General features: G+C 33.6%; 1 protein-coding gene and 1 pseudogene across 1 annotated transcript; both read right to left on the reverse strand.

The window, feature by feature from the left end:
* Positions 1 to 5942: 5942 nt before the first annotated feature.
* LOC114759427 (sentrin-specific protease 2-like) lies at positions 5943 to 7178 on the reverse strand. The gene is made up of 6 exons (XM_028948599.1): positions 7114 to 7178; positions 6940 to 7021; positions 6764 to 6850; positions 6428 to 6694; positions 6245 to 6348; positions 5943 to 6150 (listed from the first exon to the last, which is right to left on the reverse strand). Exons 1-6 carry the CDS (start codon positions 7176 to 7178, stop codon positions 5943 to 5945), a joined length of 813 nt encoding a protein of 270 aa, XP_028804432.1.
* A 5482-nt stretch (positions 7179 to 12660) lies between these two features.
* Positions 12661 to 16994, reverse strand: LOC114759426 (cystathionine beta-lyase, chloroplastic-like; annotated as a pseudogene).
* Between the last annotated feature and the right edge of the window lie 4534 nt (positions 16995 to 21528).

Here is a 21528-nt window from a genome sequence, read left to right on the forward strand (position 1 = left end):
TTATTATTATTATTATTATTATTCCTAGTGTTTAGTTAAGTTTAGAAGGAGTTTAATGCTTGATAAATGAGTTTTATTCTCTATTTATTTAAGAAAAGAGAATTATTGAAAATAGATTTATAAAATATGTATAAACTGAATAATAATAATAATAAAACGGATTAAAAAAAAAGGGAAAAAAGGGGTACCAAACTATAATTTTGTCCCATTTTAATATGGGGTCTTTAACTGGAATTTATGCCAAAATATTATTTTAACCGTTGGGGGGCCAGGAGAGAAAACATTTCGACGTCTTCTTTTTCAACTTCTCCGGCGCCTCCTTCTCATTTTTCCCAGTAGGGTTTCAACTTTGGCAGATCATTTTGGTAAGCCAAATGACTTCTTTTCATTAAACTCTCTTCATGAAAGTTTTTTCCACTCATCTAAATCTATCTAATGATGTAGTTTTATACTGTTTAGAGATAATTTTTGGGTTTAGGTTTGAAGCAAGTGTTGAGTTTGATGATGGTAAGTAGTATAGTAAGTAGAGCTATTTTAGTAGATCATTTCTATCAGTTTAGTTTTTTTTATTTGACTGACCTAATATTTTTAAATGAATTATTTTAGTTAAACAGATATTTATTTATGAAAATATGATATTTATACCATGAAACTGTTGATTAAATTATTTACTTAGATGCATTTGATGTATATTGAATTTCTAATGGTTGGTTTTTGAGATTTAAAGTTAAAAAAGGATTTTTGAATTTAAATATGATAATTTCAGTTTAAAAATTTGAGAAAAATCTGTATAAAAGTAAATACTTTGAAAGGTTTAAATGAAAATTTTGGATTGTGAGATATATAAATTTTGTGCTAAAAGACTTAATTATGGGTTATGAGAGGTTTGGGTTTAGCATAGAATTAGAAACTTTTACTTATCTATATATCGTTTTAGTTTAAGTAATTAATTAAATAGCTTGTGTATTGATATGTAAATGTATTGGTTGTGTAGATTAAATTATTGGGCTATTGGTATGAGCACGGGGTTAACCTTGTGGTAATACTTGTTCTAGACAAGAGTAACCACTTTCCACTTATTATTCATGCTCGTAGGTTGTTTGTGATTGATTTTGAATTATAAGGAATTTATGAAATATTATTGAATTATGATGTGAGCTATAAAGAAAGTATGTTGTTATTGAAATTGTCTTGTGAGACTTTGTTGCAAAAGATATATGTTTACTATTATGATGATTCAGGTATTATGAGTTAATTGAAAAATGGAAATCCCAATTGATTTTTACATGATGATTTTTTATGAATGCAATATTTTGAGTGTTGATATATGAGGGGTGGCGGATGTTGATGATGGGTATTAACAAAGAGGATATAAGGGGGTGAATTATGTACATTTGAGGATATAAGGTGGTAGGGCCATCAGGTGTACACTAATTGGTCTTTTGGCCCAATTATTCATTATAGGGCATTGACACCCCACTAGTAGACTAGAGGGGGAACCCATGGTCCGGTCTTGTGCTCTGTGGATTTTGGCCGGTCCATATCACTTGATCGGTGAGCTTGTCTAATTACCAGTCACATGGATGAGGATTTAGCCCATGGGTTTAGTCAGAGGATATAAGGTGGGTGGATATAAAGGAGGTGAAAAGATTATTGATTGTACTTTTTATATGCTTTGACAATATGAAATTTGTTGGAATACTATGAATTTGCAATTGTCTCACTTGACACGTCACGAGCACTTACTTGATGCTTGATAGGTAGGATTGCTGGTTACTGAGACTTTTGTCTCACCCCGTTGATTTAACACTTTTCCAGGTGATAGTTCCCGTTCGGGTCAGTCAAGGAAGGCTCCGGAAGCTTGAGCTGCTATTGCAAAATTATAGCGCTTCCACTTTTTTGATTGTGTTGGATAGATGTATATTGCCATGATAGGGCCCATTCCACATACTCTGATATGTTTGAGATTGATTATTTTGACAGTGTACTTTTGAGAATTGTTACTGGATTGTATGCTGGTAGAAGGCCGGAGGTCTTTAGGCATTTGCATGTGATTTCTTTTGTTTGATATGAGTGGTGAATCCACAGTGATCTTTGACATCAAATGACTTTTGATTTTGTTGAAAGTTATGAAAAGTACTATTTAGTAAAATCGTGTTATGGGCTTATGGTTGAAAATGATATTCTAGATTTATAATACCCAAAGCCCTATCCATTATGAATATCTTTTTGCACACAGTTAATTTAGAAAAGTTCTTTTAACCATGATAGACATATTTATGGATTGGTTTAACTCTTTTTCTAACATGGTTAATCTCATATGATTTAGGATGTTTATATAACCATGATAGTATTTCTAAACATTTTACAAAGTTTCTTTTCTATCATGGTTAACTTTTCAATATTGATTAATTTATAAGTGTAGTAGTTTCGTTGTTACATAGAGGGTTTTATTGCTGGTGCTAGACATGTAGTGTATATTGATGGAAGTCATTTAAGTGGACCGTATAAGGGGACACTACTTTCAGCGTCGGCTTATGATGTGGATAACGAATTATTACCTTTTGCCATTGCGATTGTGAAGGGAGAGACGCTTGAGGATTGGACATGATTCTTACATATGATTAAGGAGATAATTGGGTCAATGCAATTAACAATCATTTCAGACCGACACATGCAATTATAGGTGCTGTGCAAGCAATATTCGGAGGTGAGCGACATGCGTACTGTTACAGACATATTAAGGAGAATTTCAGTACACAAATGATCAAGTTAAATAGAGGAAAAGGAAGACAAGTGGTAACACAAGGGAGGATGGACTGCATTTCCTAGATGTCATTGCATATGCAAGGCTTGACACAGAGTTTGATCAAGCAATGGATAACATGAGACACTTCAATTCCCAATTATTTGAATGGCTTGTCAATCATGGTGATATTCATAAGTGGGCCTTAAGCAAGTTCCCTTTTAAATGATGGGACAACATAACAACAAACCTTACAGAGTCATTCAATGCGTGGATGCTGAAGGAGAGAAGATATAATGTTGCCCAACTTATACATGAGCATCGTGAAAAAGTAGCCAAGAAGATGTATGCAGCAAGCATGGCAATGAGCAAATGGAAGAATGGTGTAGGCCCAAATACAAATGCAACATTGATGGAAAATGTGGCAAGATCTGCACAAATGTTAAGTGTTCCTTACGGAAGGGGTAGGGTGTGTGTCCATACAGCAAAAGGAGCCATTAATGTTGATCTTGAAAAAGGTGAACGTAGCTGTGCAGCTTGGCAAATGTCAGGCATCCCATGCCCAATGCATGTGCAGCTATCAAGGCCTTAAATTGCAATGTGTATGATTTTGTTGAAGAATGCTACAAGATTACGTCCCAACAAAAGATTTATGGTAGGACGATGACTCCAGTGGTGACAATCGACATGCCAAATCCTAATAACTATCGACTGCAAGATATAGCAGGTCAAGTGTTTTTGGCACCACCTTTGACTAGTCGACCGCCTGAAGGCCTAGGATAAATAGGCAAGAGTCGCAGTTTCAAAACAAGAAGGTGTACCATTGTAGTGCATGCCAGCAAGTTGGCCACACAAGAAGAACATGCAAGAATCCAAACCCAACTTAAGGTTTCATGTCAATACCAACAGGGGTATTTTTTTTTTTACAGGAATGGAATGACTCTTGAACCCTTTTTAATTTTTTTGGGAGAAGGGTTGATAGGTAGGTTATCTTTTTTGTTAATGATGTTAACTGGGTAGGAGATGTTCTGTAATCTGAATGACAAGAAAACATTAGGTGGTGGGTTAATCCTAATGTTAACTTGTCATTTGGATATCAGTTATGTAGCTTCTGTGATGGGCCTACTGGTTTTTGGTAAATATTATCACTTCAGTGGTCAATTCCTTTATAGATATAGTAAAGTCTGAATGTTAATGTAAAAATCGTATGATGGGTAGGCTATCCTTTTTGTAAATGATATTCACTGGGTAGGATATGTTTTGTAATGTGAATGACGAGGAAACATTAGGTGGTGGGTTAATCTTACTGTTAACTTGTCATTTGAATATAAGTTATGTAGCTTCTGTGATGGGCCTACTGGTTTTTGGTAAATATTGTCACTTCAGTGGTCAATTCCATTACACATGTAGTAAAGTCTGAATGTTAATGTAGACATCCTATGATGCTCTTCAGGTGTACTTCTATGCTATTTTGTCAACACAGATGACCTTTTGTTTAATGCCCTCGAGGGAGATGGTGGAAGTTGCCAATGGGTATGACTGGAGTGGTTAATGTCATCAACGATGTTGTTGTTCACATTACTAATGTTGTTATTATCATTTCGGGCTAGTGAAACTCCCTGAAAATATGTTACTTGACTTTGAAATAAAGGAAGTGGAAATGGAAAAAGCAGAGTGGTAAATATCATCACTAAAGTTGCGTTTAAGATTTTCAATGTTGTCATTATCATTACGGGGGTAGTGAAATTTCGTGAACAATTTGATGTGGGTTTGAATCAAAGGAACCGGAAATGGAAAAAGCAGACTGGTAAATCGCATTAGTGAAGTTGCAATTAAGACTTCAAATGTTGTCATTATAATTACGTGGGTAGTGATATTCCCTAAACAATTTGATGCGTAGGTTTGAGTTAAGGGAACCGGAAATGGGAAAAGCAGACTGGTAAATCTCGTTACTGAAGTTGCAATTAACATTTCCAATGTTGTCATTATCATTACAGGGGTAGTAAAATTTCCTGAACAATTTGATGCGTGGGTTTGAGTTAAGGGAACCGGAAATGGGAAAAGCATACTGGTAAATCTCATTACTGAAGTTGCAATTAACATTACCAATGTTGTCATTATCATTACGGGGGTAGTAAAATTTCCTGAACAATTTGATGCGTGGGTTTGAGTTAAAGGAACCGGAAATGGGAAAAGCAGACTGGTAAATCGCATTAGTGAAGTTGCAATTAAGACTTCAAATGTTGTCATTATCATTACGGGGTAGTGATATTCCCTGAACAATTTGATGCGTGGGTTTGAGTTAAGGGAACCGGAAATGGGAAAAGCAGACTGGTAAATCTCGTTACTGAAGTTGCAATTAACATTTCTAATGTTGTCATTATCATTACGGGGGTAGTAAAATTTCCTGAACAATTTGATGCGTGGGTTTGACTTAAAGGAACCGGAAATGGGACAATTTCCTGAACATGGGGATGCAAATGGGGAAACCATAGTGGTAAATCTCATTACTATAGTTGCAATTTCTCTTAACAATGTTGTGATTTTCATTACCAGGTTGTGAAATTCTATGACAATTTATACGTGGGGACGAAAATGCAGTTGCAAAAAGCAATAGCGAGGTGGTAACAATCATTAAAAAAGTTGCAATGTTCATTATGAATGTTGTGATTATCATTACCGGGGTAGTGGATTTCCGTTAAAAAAGTGTTACTTGGGTATGAACATGCAGAGTTGAAAAAGGCAATAGGAAGATTGTAACTATCATTACATAGGTTGCAATTATCAGTATAAACATTGTCATTATCATTACTGGGGTAGCAAAAATGGATTCAAAAAACGTGATTTGGGCTTGAAAGACTTCAGATGCAAATGGCAACAGCGATGTGGTAACTATCATTACAGAGGTTGCAATTCTCAATCCGAAAGTTGTTAATCCTATTACTTGTGTAGTGAACCTGGGTCCAAGTGATGTAATTTGGGGCACAAATAATCAACTTGTGATTATCATCACGGAAGTCACATGGCATGTTGTAAATACCATAACTTTTTACTCAAATTATCCCAAAAAGGATTGCAATTAGGCCAACAACTGGCAGCCACTTAGTACCTCCAACCATAAGTCAAATATTAAGACTTCAAACTAACACTGCTTTTACAAGTACTATATGCCTAATCTACATAATGTCTCCTCCTATCACAAATGCCGTCTTTTGGTCAGTGTGGTGGCTTGGGTTGATGAAAGCAAGCTTAATGCTTCATCACGTCTTGAATTAAGCTCATGATTCACTAGCCACCACATGAGGTTTCGTCGGAATTCAGCCACTTGTTCATCCGTATAGTGAAGTATCTCACCGGGCTTCCATTTACTCAACCATATTAATACATGAACGCCGCAGTCTCGCCTGCACATGAAAACATCCCAACGATGTAAAAGAATGAAAATAACACATTGGGCTGCTTTGAGACGTAATAATATCAACAACATAAACCACTCACAGATTGTTTTGTTGCGGAACAGGAGCCCAAATGATATCACTCATTTTCTTCTTCCCAGTGGCATTAGGCTTAACTATCTCAATAATGTCATAAAATCTATTCCTCTGCACAATATCATTACGCAATTGTAAATAAAAGGTAAATGAAATGTCAATCATAGAAGATGAGTTGCATTATCCTTACACATTCAGTGACCACGGTCGTCATGTCATCAATAATTACACCCTTCTTCTTGCTCTTCTTCTTACCCTCTAAATTTGGCTTCATTGAGTCCAGCACATAGAAATTCATTGTGCTAGGCTCAAGCACAACACAGAACCAGTGAGCGCCAACAAGTGTGGGTCCAAAGATCAAATCACATTCTCCTATGTTGTAGCCTACATTTTCAGGTAAAAATTGTTTCTTCCGTTTTGTAGCATCCCACAGCTTTGGGTTAGCTGCCATTATTGCCTAAAACATGAACATTTTAGTCATTTATCAACATCAATCGACAAAAAACTAACATCTCAGCAAGCTTACCATAAAGTCAGCATAAAAAATGTGCCGCTTCACCTGCCCTTCCTTCTCCATATCAGCCATTAGAGTCTTGCACACAGTTGACATCAGCTGTACGCAAAGAGATGATTGTTTTGATGAACCCAAAACACAGCATCTACTAAACAATTAAATGACCTCATCACAAATATTCTACTTACCCGGTTACCTATTTTCTCAATTCCACCAAGTGTCCTTAGCTGATCCCGAGTGATATCTTCATCAGAGATTTTCACCAAAGGCCTAAAAATATGTTGTCAATATCATTATGCATGTAGTCAATTAGCACAAAACTGTAATGAATATGATTACGTGGGTAGTGGATATGTACATACATGTCACCCTCCTTGCTTGAACACATACGGGAAACTATGTCATAAAACCGGTCCTTGTCATCCATGGGCCTCTTTCACCTCTTAATTGGCTTTGTCAAAATCCATGGAGAATTGATAGCGGATTTCATCTCCCTTTGCGACCTCCGGAGTTGACATCCCTTGTCCATGGGGGAAAAGGGCAGGGGAGACTCCATAATTTCTTTGTCTGCACCTTTTGCTGCAACACCGATGTCATCACCCCTATCTGAGCCAGTTGCATCATCGTCTCCCTGATCATCTCCCCCGTGGAACTCATCTCTATCATCACCTTCGTGATCAGACTCATGTCCATCATGATCATGGGGGTCCTCATCGCCAAATGCATCATCATCTCCCTTATCATCATCTGGGACGTCAATAGGGTCCTCATCATCTGTGGTCACATTATTTTCCCTATCCTTATCTGCACCTTATCCAGCTCATCTTCCATTGCACTTATAAGCCTCCTAGTGCTTAATTCAATCTGAGCCATCAATCGTCCGTGCAACTTCTATAACTCCTGCAGCAAACAATTTAAAATGAGTAAACACTTTTTTCATGAGATTATTTGCTAATGAGAATGAAAATTAGTAACGAAAGCACATACGGGTGTAAATGACCCACACTTCTGCGTTTTCCTTCATCCTTCCCACTTCTATCCATACTTCCCTTGCCCTTATACAGTAAACCCCTCTTGCTTTCCCTCTCCTTCTTTTCCAGCTTCCTTATCCTCTCATCAGTCCAGAATTGAATGGCATTTAGGGACCCTCTCTCAACAGTTTTGGATAGTGGGAAGTGCTCAGCAAAATATAACTACAACAGTAAATCATTAACTTGCCAATTAATTCCACAAATAAAGAAAACAATAACTTAGAAGCATAAGTCAGAAATACATACCAACAGGAGGTAGATGCATCCTCCCACATTGCAGCTTCCTTCATCTCATCTTCGTCTTTCTTTGCTTTTGTGTACACTTTCACATAATCTCCCATCTCTTTCCACAAGTGCTTCACAATGTACGTGGCCCAATCAAATTGGTGAAATCCCTTCATGGTACAGCACATGACTCTTATTAGCTTGTCGCTCACAGTTGTTTGTGAAGTAGGAGTTAAAAAACTCCCAAGTGTGTAAGCATAAACAAGTGTGTACAGCATAAACAAGAACTCAAACTCATCTTTCTTCTGCCCAGATTTAATGTCATTGAGTATCTTCGTATAAGGGACTTTACCAAATTCCTCCTTCAACCTCTGGTATGTCTCATCATCATCACATACGTCCATTTTTACCTTCTCCCCTGTGTGGGGTACACCCAACAAGTTTGCAACATCATTTGCTTCTATTTCCTTTATTATCCCTCTTATTAGAAATTGATGGGTAGGCGGATCATATGCTCGGAGAACACATACTATGAGGTCACGAGGGAGTCTCTCACATCCAATGTCAAGTAAATGGCCAAAGCCTAAATTTTGTACCCTCACTTTCAAATCTTCATCATCTTTTATGAAGTCCACTAATGACTTAAATTGCCGAACCGAGCAACGAGTGCTAAAAGCCACTTTTTTCTTCCTCTTCTTCTTCATCCCTTCCTTTCTTGATTGCTTCACCCTATCACTGTATTTCTTCTGCTCCTCTGGTGTCAACTGCTTCCATGCCTTTGATGCCTTTTTCACTTGTTCAGACATATTCTTAAACTTCTCCCCACCCTTAAGAAATTCTCGTCTAAACAACATGTAGCCATTCTTCACTTCTTCACTTGGCCCTCCTTCTACAACAAGCATAAATAACTAAATCTGGTCAGTTGAACAGCTCAACTTTCTTTGCATTTCAAAAAAGTTGTCATTACCATTTCCAGTGTAGTCATTCACATTATAGGTGTTGTTATTTAGCCACAAAATGAACCTCGACTATTTACTACTCAGATAACTAAATTTGCTGATCACGTAATGAATGTTATTGCTTCTTTCTCACTTCACAGAACAGAGCAGAAAATAGAGACTAACGACATAATACACTTTAACAACAAACTAAAAACAATCTAATCTTACCAAACCTATATAACTCAACCACTCAATTCCTATTACAACTGCATATTACCGTTTGTCAGTCACAGTTACTTCGCCAACCTCCTCCATGACAGCAATGCGATTGATGCTTCTCAGCACTTCAGCGACCTCTACCTCTTCAATCCTCAAACCAGCAGATTAATCTCTACCTCTTCAATCCTCAGACCAACAGATTAAAAAATAAATGAATATGCATCAAAAGTGATTCTTTCTCGATGAAATGTTACAAAATTTGCATCTTCAAGTAACTTATATTATGGAAATTACTACTACACAGTGCCACAGATGACCAAGTAAATAATAGCAATACATAAGAAGGCCACAAAGGTTATTCTCACTTGGTACATACTGAAATGAATATGCATGTTCATCCCCAGGTAAATTGCACCGCTAAATGACTGAGGTTATGCCCATTAGGTAGCTATATCTTCAAAACAGAGTTCTACCCACGAAGAGTCACCCCTTTCAATTTATTTTACAATGTTAAATTTGCATAACCAATATGGGGATATAGTTGAACTCATTTTAGTCCCATACACAATGCTAAAAATGTGCAATGTCCATTACACGAATAGACCAAACAAGGGGGCGGAAACAGGAAGCATCCACTGGCTCATGTGCGACAGTGGTCTCAATTTATGGGCTTCTAAAAGTAGTGTAGCAATCATAAACACACACGTATATTATGCCTTCCAACATTACAGCAACACAGCAATCAGACAACAACAATCAGAGAGATATCTCGTCAAACATGGACCGAGTTATATGAATCAGAGCAAGCAAACAACTTCTGTAATTCCGTCACACACAAAAGCACCGACTTTTAATCTAATCTACCTTTACATTCCATTTTAAGCCTTTACCATTGCTTCCCCCACTTTACAACCAACATTCACCGTTTTCCCCAAATCAAAACACTCCAATCAGACAAGCACAAGACGGAGAGATTTAGGTGGCTTACCGGGTCGGAACGAATATCGACTTCTTCCTCAACCGGTGACGACCTTACAGGTGCTCTCCCTCAGAATCTCTCTCTCTAGCCACCCCCTCTCCCTTCTGAAGATTGAAGCTTGTCACTGGTTTATTGCTTCTCACTGCGACCCACGGAAAAGACGAAGAAGCCGGACGCTATTCACATTCCTCGTTCACAGTTCCTCAACCATGGTAATGTGAGACTTGCGACAACCATATGCAGTTTCGCCGAGTGCAATGTGAGAGTTCGGAGAACCCTATGGTCTATGCAGTTTCGTCGAGTGGAGAATCGCCAACCAAACTCCAGTTCCGTTGCACAATATCCTGCCCTTTGATTCCCGAAAAAATTGAGGGCATTTCAGTCTTTTTGGCGAATTATCCAAATTCCAGATTGATACCCCATGCCCATTTTGTCATTTCAGTAATTTACATGCCCATTTTGTCATTTTAGAATTCAACAGTCATTTTCTTGTCATTTTCTCAATAATAATAACTAATTTCACAAAGAATAATTAGATTATTTCACAAAAATATTAATTCTAGAATATTCTCTAAAAACTTCAATGAAATTAAGTCATTACAAGAAATCATTTCGAAATTATCATATTTGGTAGATCTTAAAATGTCTTTCTCCCTTAATTATTTAAAATACTTTTTTCAATTAGAGATGAAGATAATAAAACTTACATTATAAAGTTATAAATTTTAATTATTCAGAAAAAATTAAAATATTTTACAATCCATTCTTAACAATATGAAAAAGTATAGAGTATTAAAAGGAGATTTTGAAAATAATTAACAAAATTGAAGAATGATCATATAATCTATATATTCTTTAAACCTTATAGCGGTCTAGTGATTAGTTCACGTAAAAAGGTGGAAACAGGCCTGGTCTTACTCTTAACAGGCGAGGCTTGTTTTGTAACCTATAGGCCTGCACCTGACCTATGGCCTGTTACAGGCTTATCCTTAAGCTTGAGCCTAGTTTGTATAAAGGTCTGACATGACTTGAAACCTGTTAAAAAGCCTGTATTTTAAAAAAAATTCAGATTACAATGATATTTTTTAGAAAAAAGGCGAAAATTAAAGAAGCGTGCATAATAATTAATTTTTTAGTCTTGTCTTTTATTTAACTTTTAGCATCATAAGTACTATTTTAATCTTAATTACAATTTACAAGGATATTATTGAAAACTAGTTTAGTTGTATGTTGAAATTTGGGACAAGACTATGTTTAAGTACAAAAAAAAAGACAAATAAATAAAGAGAAAAACTATTAATTTTACATTGAATAAAGAGAGTATCATAATTTAATTAACATAATACATAAGTTAATTAATACATCATTCTTGGAACATAATTTTTCTTTCCTATTTTATTTATATTTTAAGATTTAAAGATCATATTATTTCTTGATATTTTATTTTAAATTATATTTTTATCTTCACTTGTTAACTAAACTTCAAAATCTAAGGAAGAACTAAGCTATTAACTATAAATTAAAATTAAAAAATAAATTAAAAGAGCACATTAACAATACCATTAACTAATTTTTTTATATATTATAATTATAAATTTCTAACAGCCCAGGTTAGCCTAATAGGCTTAATAGGTCTTTTAGAGAGTCTAAGCTGGCCTGTTAAGTTAAACAGGCCTGAGCTAGGCTAGACCAAATAAAGGTCAGGCCATAAGCCCTGAACAGGCCACCCAGCCTGTTTCCACCTGTAAATTCACGTAGAGATTTTAGATGATAGTTGTTTTTTTTTTAACATCTATTGGTTGTTAATTGTTAATGTCAGTGTCTTTTTTCAGTGTTGATGCTTGCATTTGCATTGTTAGTTTTATCTTCATCATTTACTATCTTTCTGTTTCCCAATGTTTTGAGAGAGTAGGGTCTTTCTTGAATTGGTGATTCTGTACCACTAGGTTTGGATTGCAATAAAAGTTGGGAAGAGAGAAAATAGAGAGGAGAAAAAATATTAGGGAGAACCCTAAAAAAATATCTTTAAATTTTAAAATTTCAAATCAATTTTTTACTATACTTTAATAGCAATTGACTGTATTTGAAAAGCAAATAACAACTTATTTTTGTAATCATTTCTAATTTGGAATTTTGAAATTTTAAAGGTATTTTTTCAAAAAAATTTCAAAATATTATGAACCCTCTTATTTGAATGGATGAGAGAAAATATAAATAAAAAAATAAGTAAATATCTGAATAACTAAAAGCATTAAAGGTCATTCAAACCAGTGTCCTCATTCATCAAATTTCAACGAAAGCACATTTATTTTGGTCTAAAGTATCCCAACACTATAAAAGCTTTAATAAGCTTATTATTCCAAGTTGTTATGACAAATTGCTATACAAATAGGTAAAAAAAGAAAAAGAAATGGGAACGTGATAATGCAACTAACAAATAAACAAAATCCTCAATTGAACCAAAATGAGAAAACCATATGATCTGAAGCAAGAGCAAGTCGGAATATATGAAAATTATAGTGATCCAAATGAGAGTGCCTTGTCAAGATCGGTAATAAGATCAGCAACATCCTCAATCCCCACAGAAATACGTACAAGATCTTTAGTTAAACCCACGCGAATACGCTCTTCTTCAGGAATGACAGCATGTGAAGTATACCAAGGCAAGCATATCGATGAACTAACACTCCCTGACAATACCAACAAAATTCACAAGAGTTTAAGCATTATATTTTGTAACATCAAGCTTATCCTCTAAATGTAGATCTAACAATTCTTATTATAAGACCAATTCCTCCTTATTATTAGAAGACCAATTCTTATCATTATATCAATTCCTCACGATCGCTATGTTTGGATGGAGGGAGAAGTGAAAGGAAAGTGGGAGGGAGGGAATAATGGGAAGAAAAAATTTCTAAAATAATAATAATAATAAAATTTACTATTTTGGGGATTTTTTAAGTATTCTTTCCTCCCTAATTTTTAATATAATACCCTCAGTCTAAACACATTAATTTCTTTAAATGTCCTTTACTTAAATTTTGAATTAATTTCTTCATAATTGTAAGGTTGTTAATATGGTCTACCAGGATGATTTTAGTTATTGATAGAATAACCTTGGAGAAAGGAATACAAGAAATTATGATAGAGAACTATACAATATCAAATTTTGACATGCTAACTCTTAAATTTTCCATTTGCAACTGAAGTCTCTATCATTCCCTGCTATCTTACCATTTGGGTTAACTATGATAGAGAAGTCTCAAAGGGAAATAATATGTATAAATGATAACAATTTACATGAAAATGTATACTACAAAAAAAAAAAAAAAAGACTTACCAAAACTAACAGTCATACTAAAGTATTTGGTACTTTCAACAATGTGCTTTGAGAGCGATAGTGAGCCTGTCGTGAAGCTAAGCACAGATCCTGGCCCACTCGCCTATGAAATAGTAACTCAATTAATGACTAAAATTATTTCAAGCATATATAATAAAAAAAATTAATATACTACCTCTGGTCTTAATATAAGATCTCGTTTGACTTTTATTTTAATCCTAAATATAAGACCCCAATCCACTTTGTCTCTCATATTTATATATTTTTTCCAAGTTAGTCTTTCTAATAGTGATAGTTTTAACCAATACTTGATTAGCAAGGATATTTTAGGAAAGACAATATCTATTTATTACAAATAACTAACTTAATTTATTTCCTTAATTTCATCAAATTAGTCAACTAGTTCTTATAATTAGGACCGAAAGTAGTATAATTTTAGCAGGCAAATTATACCTGAGAGTGGTGCAAGTCATATCCAGGATGACTAGGAAAACCAGGATACATTATTTTCGTAACTCCAGGATGGGAGGCAAGAAACTCAGCATCCATTTGTGCATTTTTCTGCAAAATTTAATACGTTGAAACCTTAAATTGGAAGCTTAGCTATGCATAGAGATACTATGAAATTTTGACGAAGCACCGTTATTTAATACATTATTCAAAATTCATTACTCCATACGACACTGTATAATTTTAGAAAAATCCAACAGGAATATTATAGAGAAACATATTAGTTCAGAATATTAACTAGTGTCTCCAGAAGTGTTATTTATTTGTAAATATGTGTGTGTACTCTTATAAGTGGCTATATGTAAACAAGCCATTTTAATCATCAAATGAATTGTGCAAAAGGTGAATATATTGGAACGAAAAGAATCATATTGTTCGTATATATAGACTTGAAACAACGAATAACTTTAATTAGAATGTTTTGTGAGGTACATACCTGTTTCTCCTTAACTCGTAGAACCATTGTTTTAATTCCTTCTAAACAGAGCCAGGAGTCAAATGGGGAGAAGGCAGCGCCCGTTGTATTTTTAAAAGACTCCAAGTGTTTTGCCAACCTTTATAGGATGATCAAATGAAAAAAGAAATATGAGGGAAGCACATAGATTTACATTATTTATCAAATACTGATTGAAAAAATTATCATTAAATTGAAATTTAAGTCGAAAATTCGTTGTATATATAATGATCAGGTTGAAAAAGGCTCAAAAATAAATCGGTATCTTCAACATCTCAAGTGTTTGAACACAAAGACTAATTAGAGCTACTACCCTTCATCTCTTGTAGCGAGGCTCCTTGCCAGGACACTACTATTCCGGCAACAAATTTGGTATTTGAATGCATAACAATATCTGGAAAAAGGAAAATAGGAACATCATTTAACAGAAATTTATTTATTGTTTAATTTGTATTACATGTAGGGTGTAAACAAATTCCAAGGGTGCCAAGCGCAGTTGAAATAGTTTAATTTCCTTGAAAATTCCTTCAATTATTCACACACAAAAAAAGTGAAAAGAGAACATTAATAATAGCATTGAGAAGCATGCATGCATGTTATTAAATTATTAAATCCATTTATATTTTATTGTCTTTCGTAGGGATGATTTAATATAATGTACCTGCTCCCAGGTCTAATGGCTGACTTAAGGGGTGTTTGGGTAAGATTAAAATTATGATTTCAGAAGTGCTTTCATAGTGTACAAGGTAAATATGTGGAGGAGTATGCCTTGATTTGCGGAAAAGTGCTTCTAAATAGTGCTTATTAGGCTTCCTAAACACTCCCTTAACACAGGAGACATGCACTATTGTCCACCAATACAATAGCACCATGTGCATGATCAATCTCTGATATTCTCTGCACATAAATCAAGAAAAAAATCGAAGAAAATTAATTTTCTTACATTTAAAAGAATTCCATACTCCAAGTTACATGCCATACATAAAATTATGTGAGGTTGCGTCCACATAAGAACATAGATAAGAATTATATGAGCATGGCCTTTTACTTCTTTCTTATGAAATCAAGTTGTACGGCTGAAGTAGAAAATGGCTTACTCGAATATCACATATTTTGAGCTGAGGATTGCTGGGACTTTCTAGCCAGATCAATTTAGTGTTAATTCCCATAGCAGCTTCCACATTCTCTAGATTACTTGTATCTACTTTTCTGTGCGTTTAAACATTATAACCTCATCATCATCATCTTCTAGGAATCAATCCAACAATATAATTTTCTGTTTGCACAATTCAGTACAATCCAAAGGTGGGGGGAAAAAGGAAGGCATCCCAAAATCTGAAATATCAAACTCACGTCACTTTAACTCCTTCTTTTCTTGCAGTCAGTTCGTTCAAGAATTTATATGATCCACCATAGATATCCTCCACAGCAATGATTTCATCACCTGTATTGAAATTATCTATAACAGTAAATAACAATAAAAAGCAAGCATTCAGCAGAAAGTATGTTGACGCAAGTTGTCCCTGTGATTTTTTTTTTAATGGAAACAAAATTTTATGGATTTCAATATATGTATTAGGAATATTAAAAAACTAAATAAATAGGATGAGGAAATGCACCAGGATTCACCAGTTCACAAACAGCAGTCAAAGCAGTCATTCCGCTGGTGAAGCAGAAGGCTTTATCTGCGTTGTCAAGCTGTGCTAATAACCTGAACGCACAAGTTAAGCCAAGTCATCAAAGAGGATCTAAAGAAGAAAGAACTGTCTATAGACAAAACCAAGAATAGTTCTATTCACTTTTCCAAAGTATCTCGGGTAGGATTTGCACTTCTAGAATAGCCATATTCACCAAATTCTGTAGCAGATTTCTTCAAGAAAAACATATAGAACACAATTAGAATATGCAAAGAATATCATGGAACCAATATGCTTAAGATCTGAGCATAAGCATGGATCAAATTTTCACCATTTTGAAAGTAGCAGTTTGGTAAATTGGTGTCGAGGTTGCTTTATAAGGATCAAAGTCATTGTGATAATTCACCAACGTTGTAGACATGCTAGGTTCGCGTGTCGGCAACTTTTCTGCAAAAAGAAGCTAAAACTATTAACATTTAAATCAAAAATCATATGTCTGTGTGTGTATAGATAGATTGATAGCTATTCTCACGCACACACAATATAAACACAAGAAACACATCACAAACCATTGGCCAAAAGCACGTTAGTAGTGCTCTTTCCAATACTGTCGGCCTCCGCTTGGATCAAATAGTTTACTATGAACCCCTTTGCATGGATGGGTCGTTTCGACTTCAAATTGTTAAATCCCAAGCTCTCCCATTTATTTGCAGCACTTCTACTCTAGAACACAATGAAGAGAAACGCAAGCATTATATTGCAGATGCTTTTGACAGTTCAAGTTTATCGCTCTTTAAGCATATACAAGTGTTTGAAATAATGATCGTTACGTTGTTACTTTATTGCGGGGATTAATGGCGACTGGAGCCACGAAAGGGCTGACGAGAAAAGTTGAGGCCAATGCCATGAATAATAAAGATCAGATCAAGAAGGAGAGATCGCTAGGTTTTGGTCACGATCTTCGAGGCTGTGGAGATGAAATGTGGTATGAATAAGAGCCATGCATGCACGTATATATATGCTCATAATCACATTTGAACTTTTTTGAATGAAAGGTGAAGTTGACATTATTGAAAAGGAAAGATGACCAGAGGGATACAGAATGATTCTATGTCGCTTTCAAGGGGCTGCTTCCGTTTTGGGATATTCTCTTTTTTATATTGGTGAAAGCAGCCCACGTTTTGATTGGACTATACGCTCTTAGCTTCACGTACATTATTGGAAAAGAAAGTCATATACTCACATTTTCACATGTGATGTTTTTTTTTTTTTTAACCCGTGTCCTAGGATAGCCCTTATGTCACAAGGACTTAAACAAGCCCATACATGATCGGAACCATTACGATTGATGTCTCCAGCCTTTACAATGCTGCATTATCTAGTCTGGAACTTAAGATCCATAGTTAAGTTGCAACAATTCCTACTAGTCGATCCAACCTATCGAGCTGTCATATACAATGTTTTAAGGATCAGATTAGGCATCAAACCGATAAGATAAGTGACTTTGATTTACGATTATGGTTCAACTAGGTTGGATTCTAATGTTATATTGTGAAAACAATAATACTTTCTTTGGCATTAATTTTTTGTTTGGGAATTCCTCCTTATCCTACATCAAAGATATTGATTTCTATTATCTTCAATGTGGGTTTGGCAGAGTAAGGCAGAGGAGGTCCGTAAGTTTGAACTGGACTCTGCCAAAATGACTAATGTATTCTTTAGGGGCGCATTGAACATCACAAATCTGGGTAATTTATACTTCCTTCAATCCTATAGATATGATATGAATACCTAAATTACACATATTAAAAATTTAATTAGAGATAATAAATGTATACAAATTATATTTTATTTTCAAAAACATCTTTATTTATGGAGGAAGAGGGTAAGAGAAAATAAGTAAAAAAAAGAAGTAATAATTAATACAATGATATAACATGTAATTAATGGGGGCAAAAATGAAAAGAAAAATTTAGTTAAGATTTTGGATATTTCTTGAATGTATCTTTATAAATAAGACCATGCCTCCCTCAAAAATCATATCGTATATATAGGACTAAATTGAATATTATATATTACTCTGTTCCTATACATAAGTTACTTGTATCTCATTATCGTATATCAATAAATTTATTAAGTTGATAAATCTTTTTACACTTGCCCCTCTTTATAAAAAGGGTGTTGGCAAAAAAAAAAATATGTTGTACATTTTCTCACATTTTTTTTACTGTATTCAGGGGTAAAATTGAAAAAATGTCATTAATTACCCTGCAAGTGACTTATATTATTTTAAAAAAATTGAATTTTTCTCCTACAAGTCACTTGTAAATAAGAACATAACCGTATATACAATATCATGTTTAATTTAATAAACATACTACTTTGGTCCTTTATATAAGAATTGGTTAAGGGTTATATTTGATTCTAAATATTTAACTTCAATCTATCTTGTGTCCTAAATTTATAATTTATTCTCCAAAGTATCTATATTAATTACATATATATATATTAAGAACGTTTCCATCTAATAATAGTCATGATTGAAATTGTTACTTCAGAAAAGTCAATTTATATTTGTAACAAATAGCTAACTTAACTACATTTTTTAGGCTATCTAAATTAGTTTAGTGGCTATTATATTAATGACAAAAAAAATAGTAGCACATATACATATATATATAGATATATATATATATATATATATAATGCTCTGAATATCCATGTGAAAATAATGAGTTATCGCCCAAGATACGTCCTCCCCAAAGCCTCCTTCTAAGAATGATGGCTCTTCGGCTTTGACTTTGACGAATCAGAGAGGGAGAGTCCCAGTCAGCTGAAGACTTATCGGAATTGGGATCTCATGAGGTCCCATATCTCATAGAGTGGCGTCCCCATATTTACTTGTTTTAGAATATTTTTGTCTTAAAGCAATCATTATTCTATTCAATTTAGTTGAACATAAATATAAAATCAACAGCAAAATGTAGTGCAACTTACCACTTGACTTTGATTTTAGTGGAATGAGTTATAACTACTTGAGTATGAGATTTCAAATTAAGCCTAATAATACTTGAATTTGACTCAATAATGCTATCTTCATGTAATTTTATGAAAAAGTCAAACAACTGAAAACAGAGAAAAGTATTGAATGGCGTGCTGCCTGATGCCTTATTTGGAATGTAATAAAATAGTAGTCACTAAAAAAAGGGGTTTTTTTTTTTTTACTGTGAATCACATGGTCAGATCATCTTTAACATGATAGAAAAAATTTTGCTAATTAAGCAAAAGAAATTGAATTTAAGATTAATTAACTGCGGTACATTAACATTAACGTTAACTTTTTTTGGCAAAAAATATTAACATTAAACCTCCGTTTGCATAGGAAGAAGAGTTGAAAGAGACCGACAATGAGAGAAGAGAAAAAAGGAGAAAGGAGAAAACTCCAGCAAAAAAAAAAAAAAAAAGGTTATTATCCATACTATTTGAATAGATGCATGAGAGAAAGCAGAAAGCATAAAAAAATGATCAAATATATGAATGATTTACATGGATGCATGAGAGAAAGCAGAACGATGAAAAATGATCAAATTTGTGAGGGACTAAAATACCCTAACCCCTTGTCACAAAAAAAAAAAAAACCCAACCCCTATATCAAAATATATTATGTTTAAAATCAAATTAAAATTAACATCATTAAATAATTTAGAATCAAATCATTTGGTAAGCATATATTTTTCATGTTATCATATTTTAAAAGTAATTTAGCAAAAAATTTTATTTTTCAAGATGAAAAATAAAAATGAATAATTTTTAAAATATTAAAAATAAATAAATAAATTACAAATTATCCAATATTATTAATAAATAGAAAAATTTTAATAAAAATGAAAGGGTTAAAGTAGAAAATAAAAATATTTTAACGCATATTTATTAAAAAAATTAAATATACGGGAATTAACCAAAAACAGCTTCTTTTAACATTATTTAATCTTTTTGAAAAAATCATATTTTTTTAAATTTGAATTTAATTTAGGATAAAAATGTACTCAACACTCGAACTATCTTCAGAGGTGCATCTAACACTCTAAATTATTTAGAGATGCAATTTGCTCACAATCTAATAAAAGTGGAGCAATTCTACCTCAAGGTAACGGACCATGTTACTCCATTTAATGCAACTAAGACCTGTATATTCTACTTGTTTTTAATATTGACACATATTTTGTAAAATGCCATCTGTAAAAAAAAACTTCATGGGAGAATTATAATGAAATCCCAAGAAAGAAAAATAATTACAAACATAATTTAAAATAATTTTTAATATATACATAATTTAAAATAAAGATGATCTTATAACTAAAACTTTTTGAAAAAATAAAGTTATTATTGAGAAAATTGCATATTAAAAATCTAAATCTAAACCATTTATATCTAATTTTGAATGTAGTCTAGATTGCATCACAGTGATGATCACAACACTGAACGAGCACCCGGGATGATGAAAAGCTTACTCTTTCATCTTTCCTTTTCTTCCCCAAGTTTGGTTTGATCTTCTTGACAACCCAAAATCTTAGTAGGTTTAAATCAAAATATTAACAAATTTTAAATGATGAATGGTTTCCACAGCAACAAGCGAGAACTATTGTGGCTGTTTGGTTGGAGGGTTTGAAGGAAGGGGAGGGGATAAGTGTTTGGTTAGAAAAAAAAGGGTAGGGAAGGGAAGAAATTTGTCTTTTAGTGCTTCTCTCTTTCCTTCTGGTCCCCTCCAAATTTGGAGTTTTTTTGGAGGGAAGAGAAATATTATATCTGATATTGACTAAACTACCCCTACTAGTTTTTCAATATTCAAATTTGCCCCTCTTATTAGAAACCTTTCTCCCTTCTATCTCTTTTCATCCGGTATTATTAACTGTAGGGGAGGTTGCTGACTTACTGCTTAGCTATTTGAAAAGTCAAAGTCTTTGTCATTGTCAGTATGCCTGCATACTTAATTTATATATATAGGCTTCACATGCTATGTGATGTTTTCTATTAAGTTTAACTTAATTTGTGTGTTGATATAATAATGTAGCATGGCTTAATTTTGCATAGATTGAAAAACGAATAGGAAGAAAATACCCCAATTGAGAATAATTTTAATCAGTTTTTGAGAGTGAAACTAATAAGAATATCATGTATTGAGCAATTGAATCATTTTTCATGTACACCGATTGATATATACATATCATAACGTGTGTATATTATAATTATATGTCATGATGTGTGTGTATTATACTCTCAAATAGGCTGCAAACATGCATATATATATTAATATATATATATCATAGCATGTGTGTATTATAATTATATCATATATACATATCAATATATTAATACACATGCGTGTGTATTATAATTATAAAATTAATGAGATAGAATGTTAAACTTTTTATCATAATTTT

This window comes from Neltuma alba, unplaced genomic scaffold (assembly GCF_004799145.2).
Source record: "Neltuma alba isolate B1F8T4 unplaced genomic scaffold, ASM479914v2 tig00010843_pilon, whole genome shotgun sequence".
NCBI classification, from domain to species: domain Eukaryota; kingdom Viridiplantae; phylum Streptophyta; class Magnoliopsida; order Fabales; family Fabaceae; genus Neltuma; species Neltuma alba.

What these genes read in the sequence shown, in the direction of transcription:
- LOC114759427 (XM_028948599.1), bottom strand. Translation starts at nt 7,178, where the DNA reads ATGGATGACAAGGACCGGTTTTATGACATAGTTTCCCGTATGTGTTCA. An exon ending in TCAAGCAAGGAGGGTGACAT is followed by an intron (nt 7,022 to 7,113) that starts GTATGTACATAT and finishes ACATATTTTTAG; the next exon opens with GCCTTTGGTGAAAATCTCTG. An exon ending in CGACCGTGGTCACTGAATGT is followed by an intron (nt 6,349 to 6,427) that starts GTAAGGATAATG and finishes GATATTGTGCAG; the next exon opens with AGGAATAGATTTTATGACAT.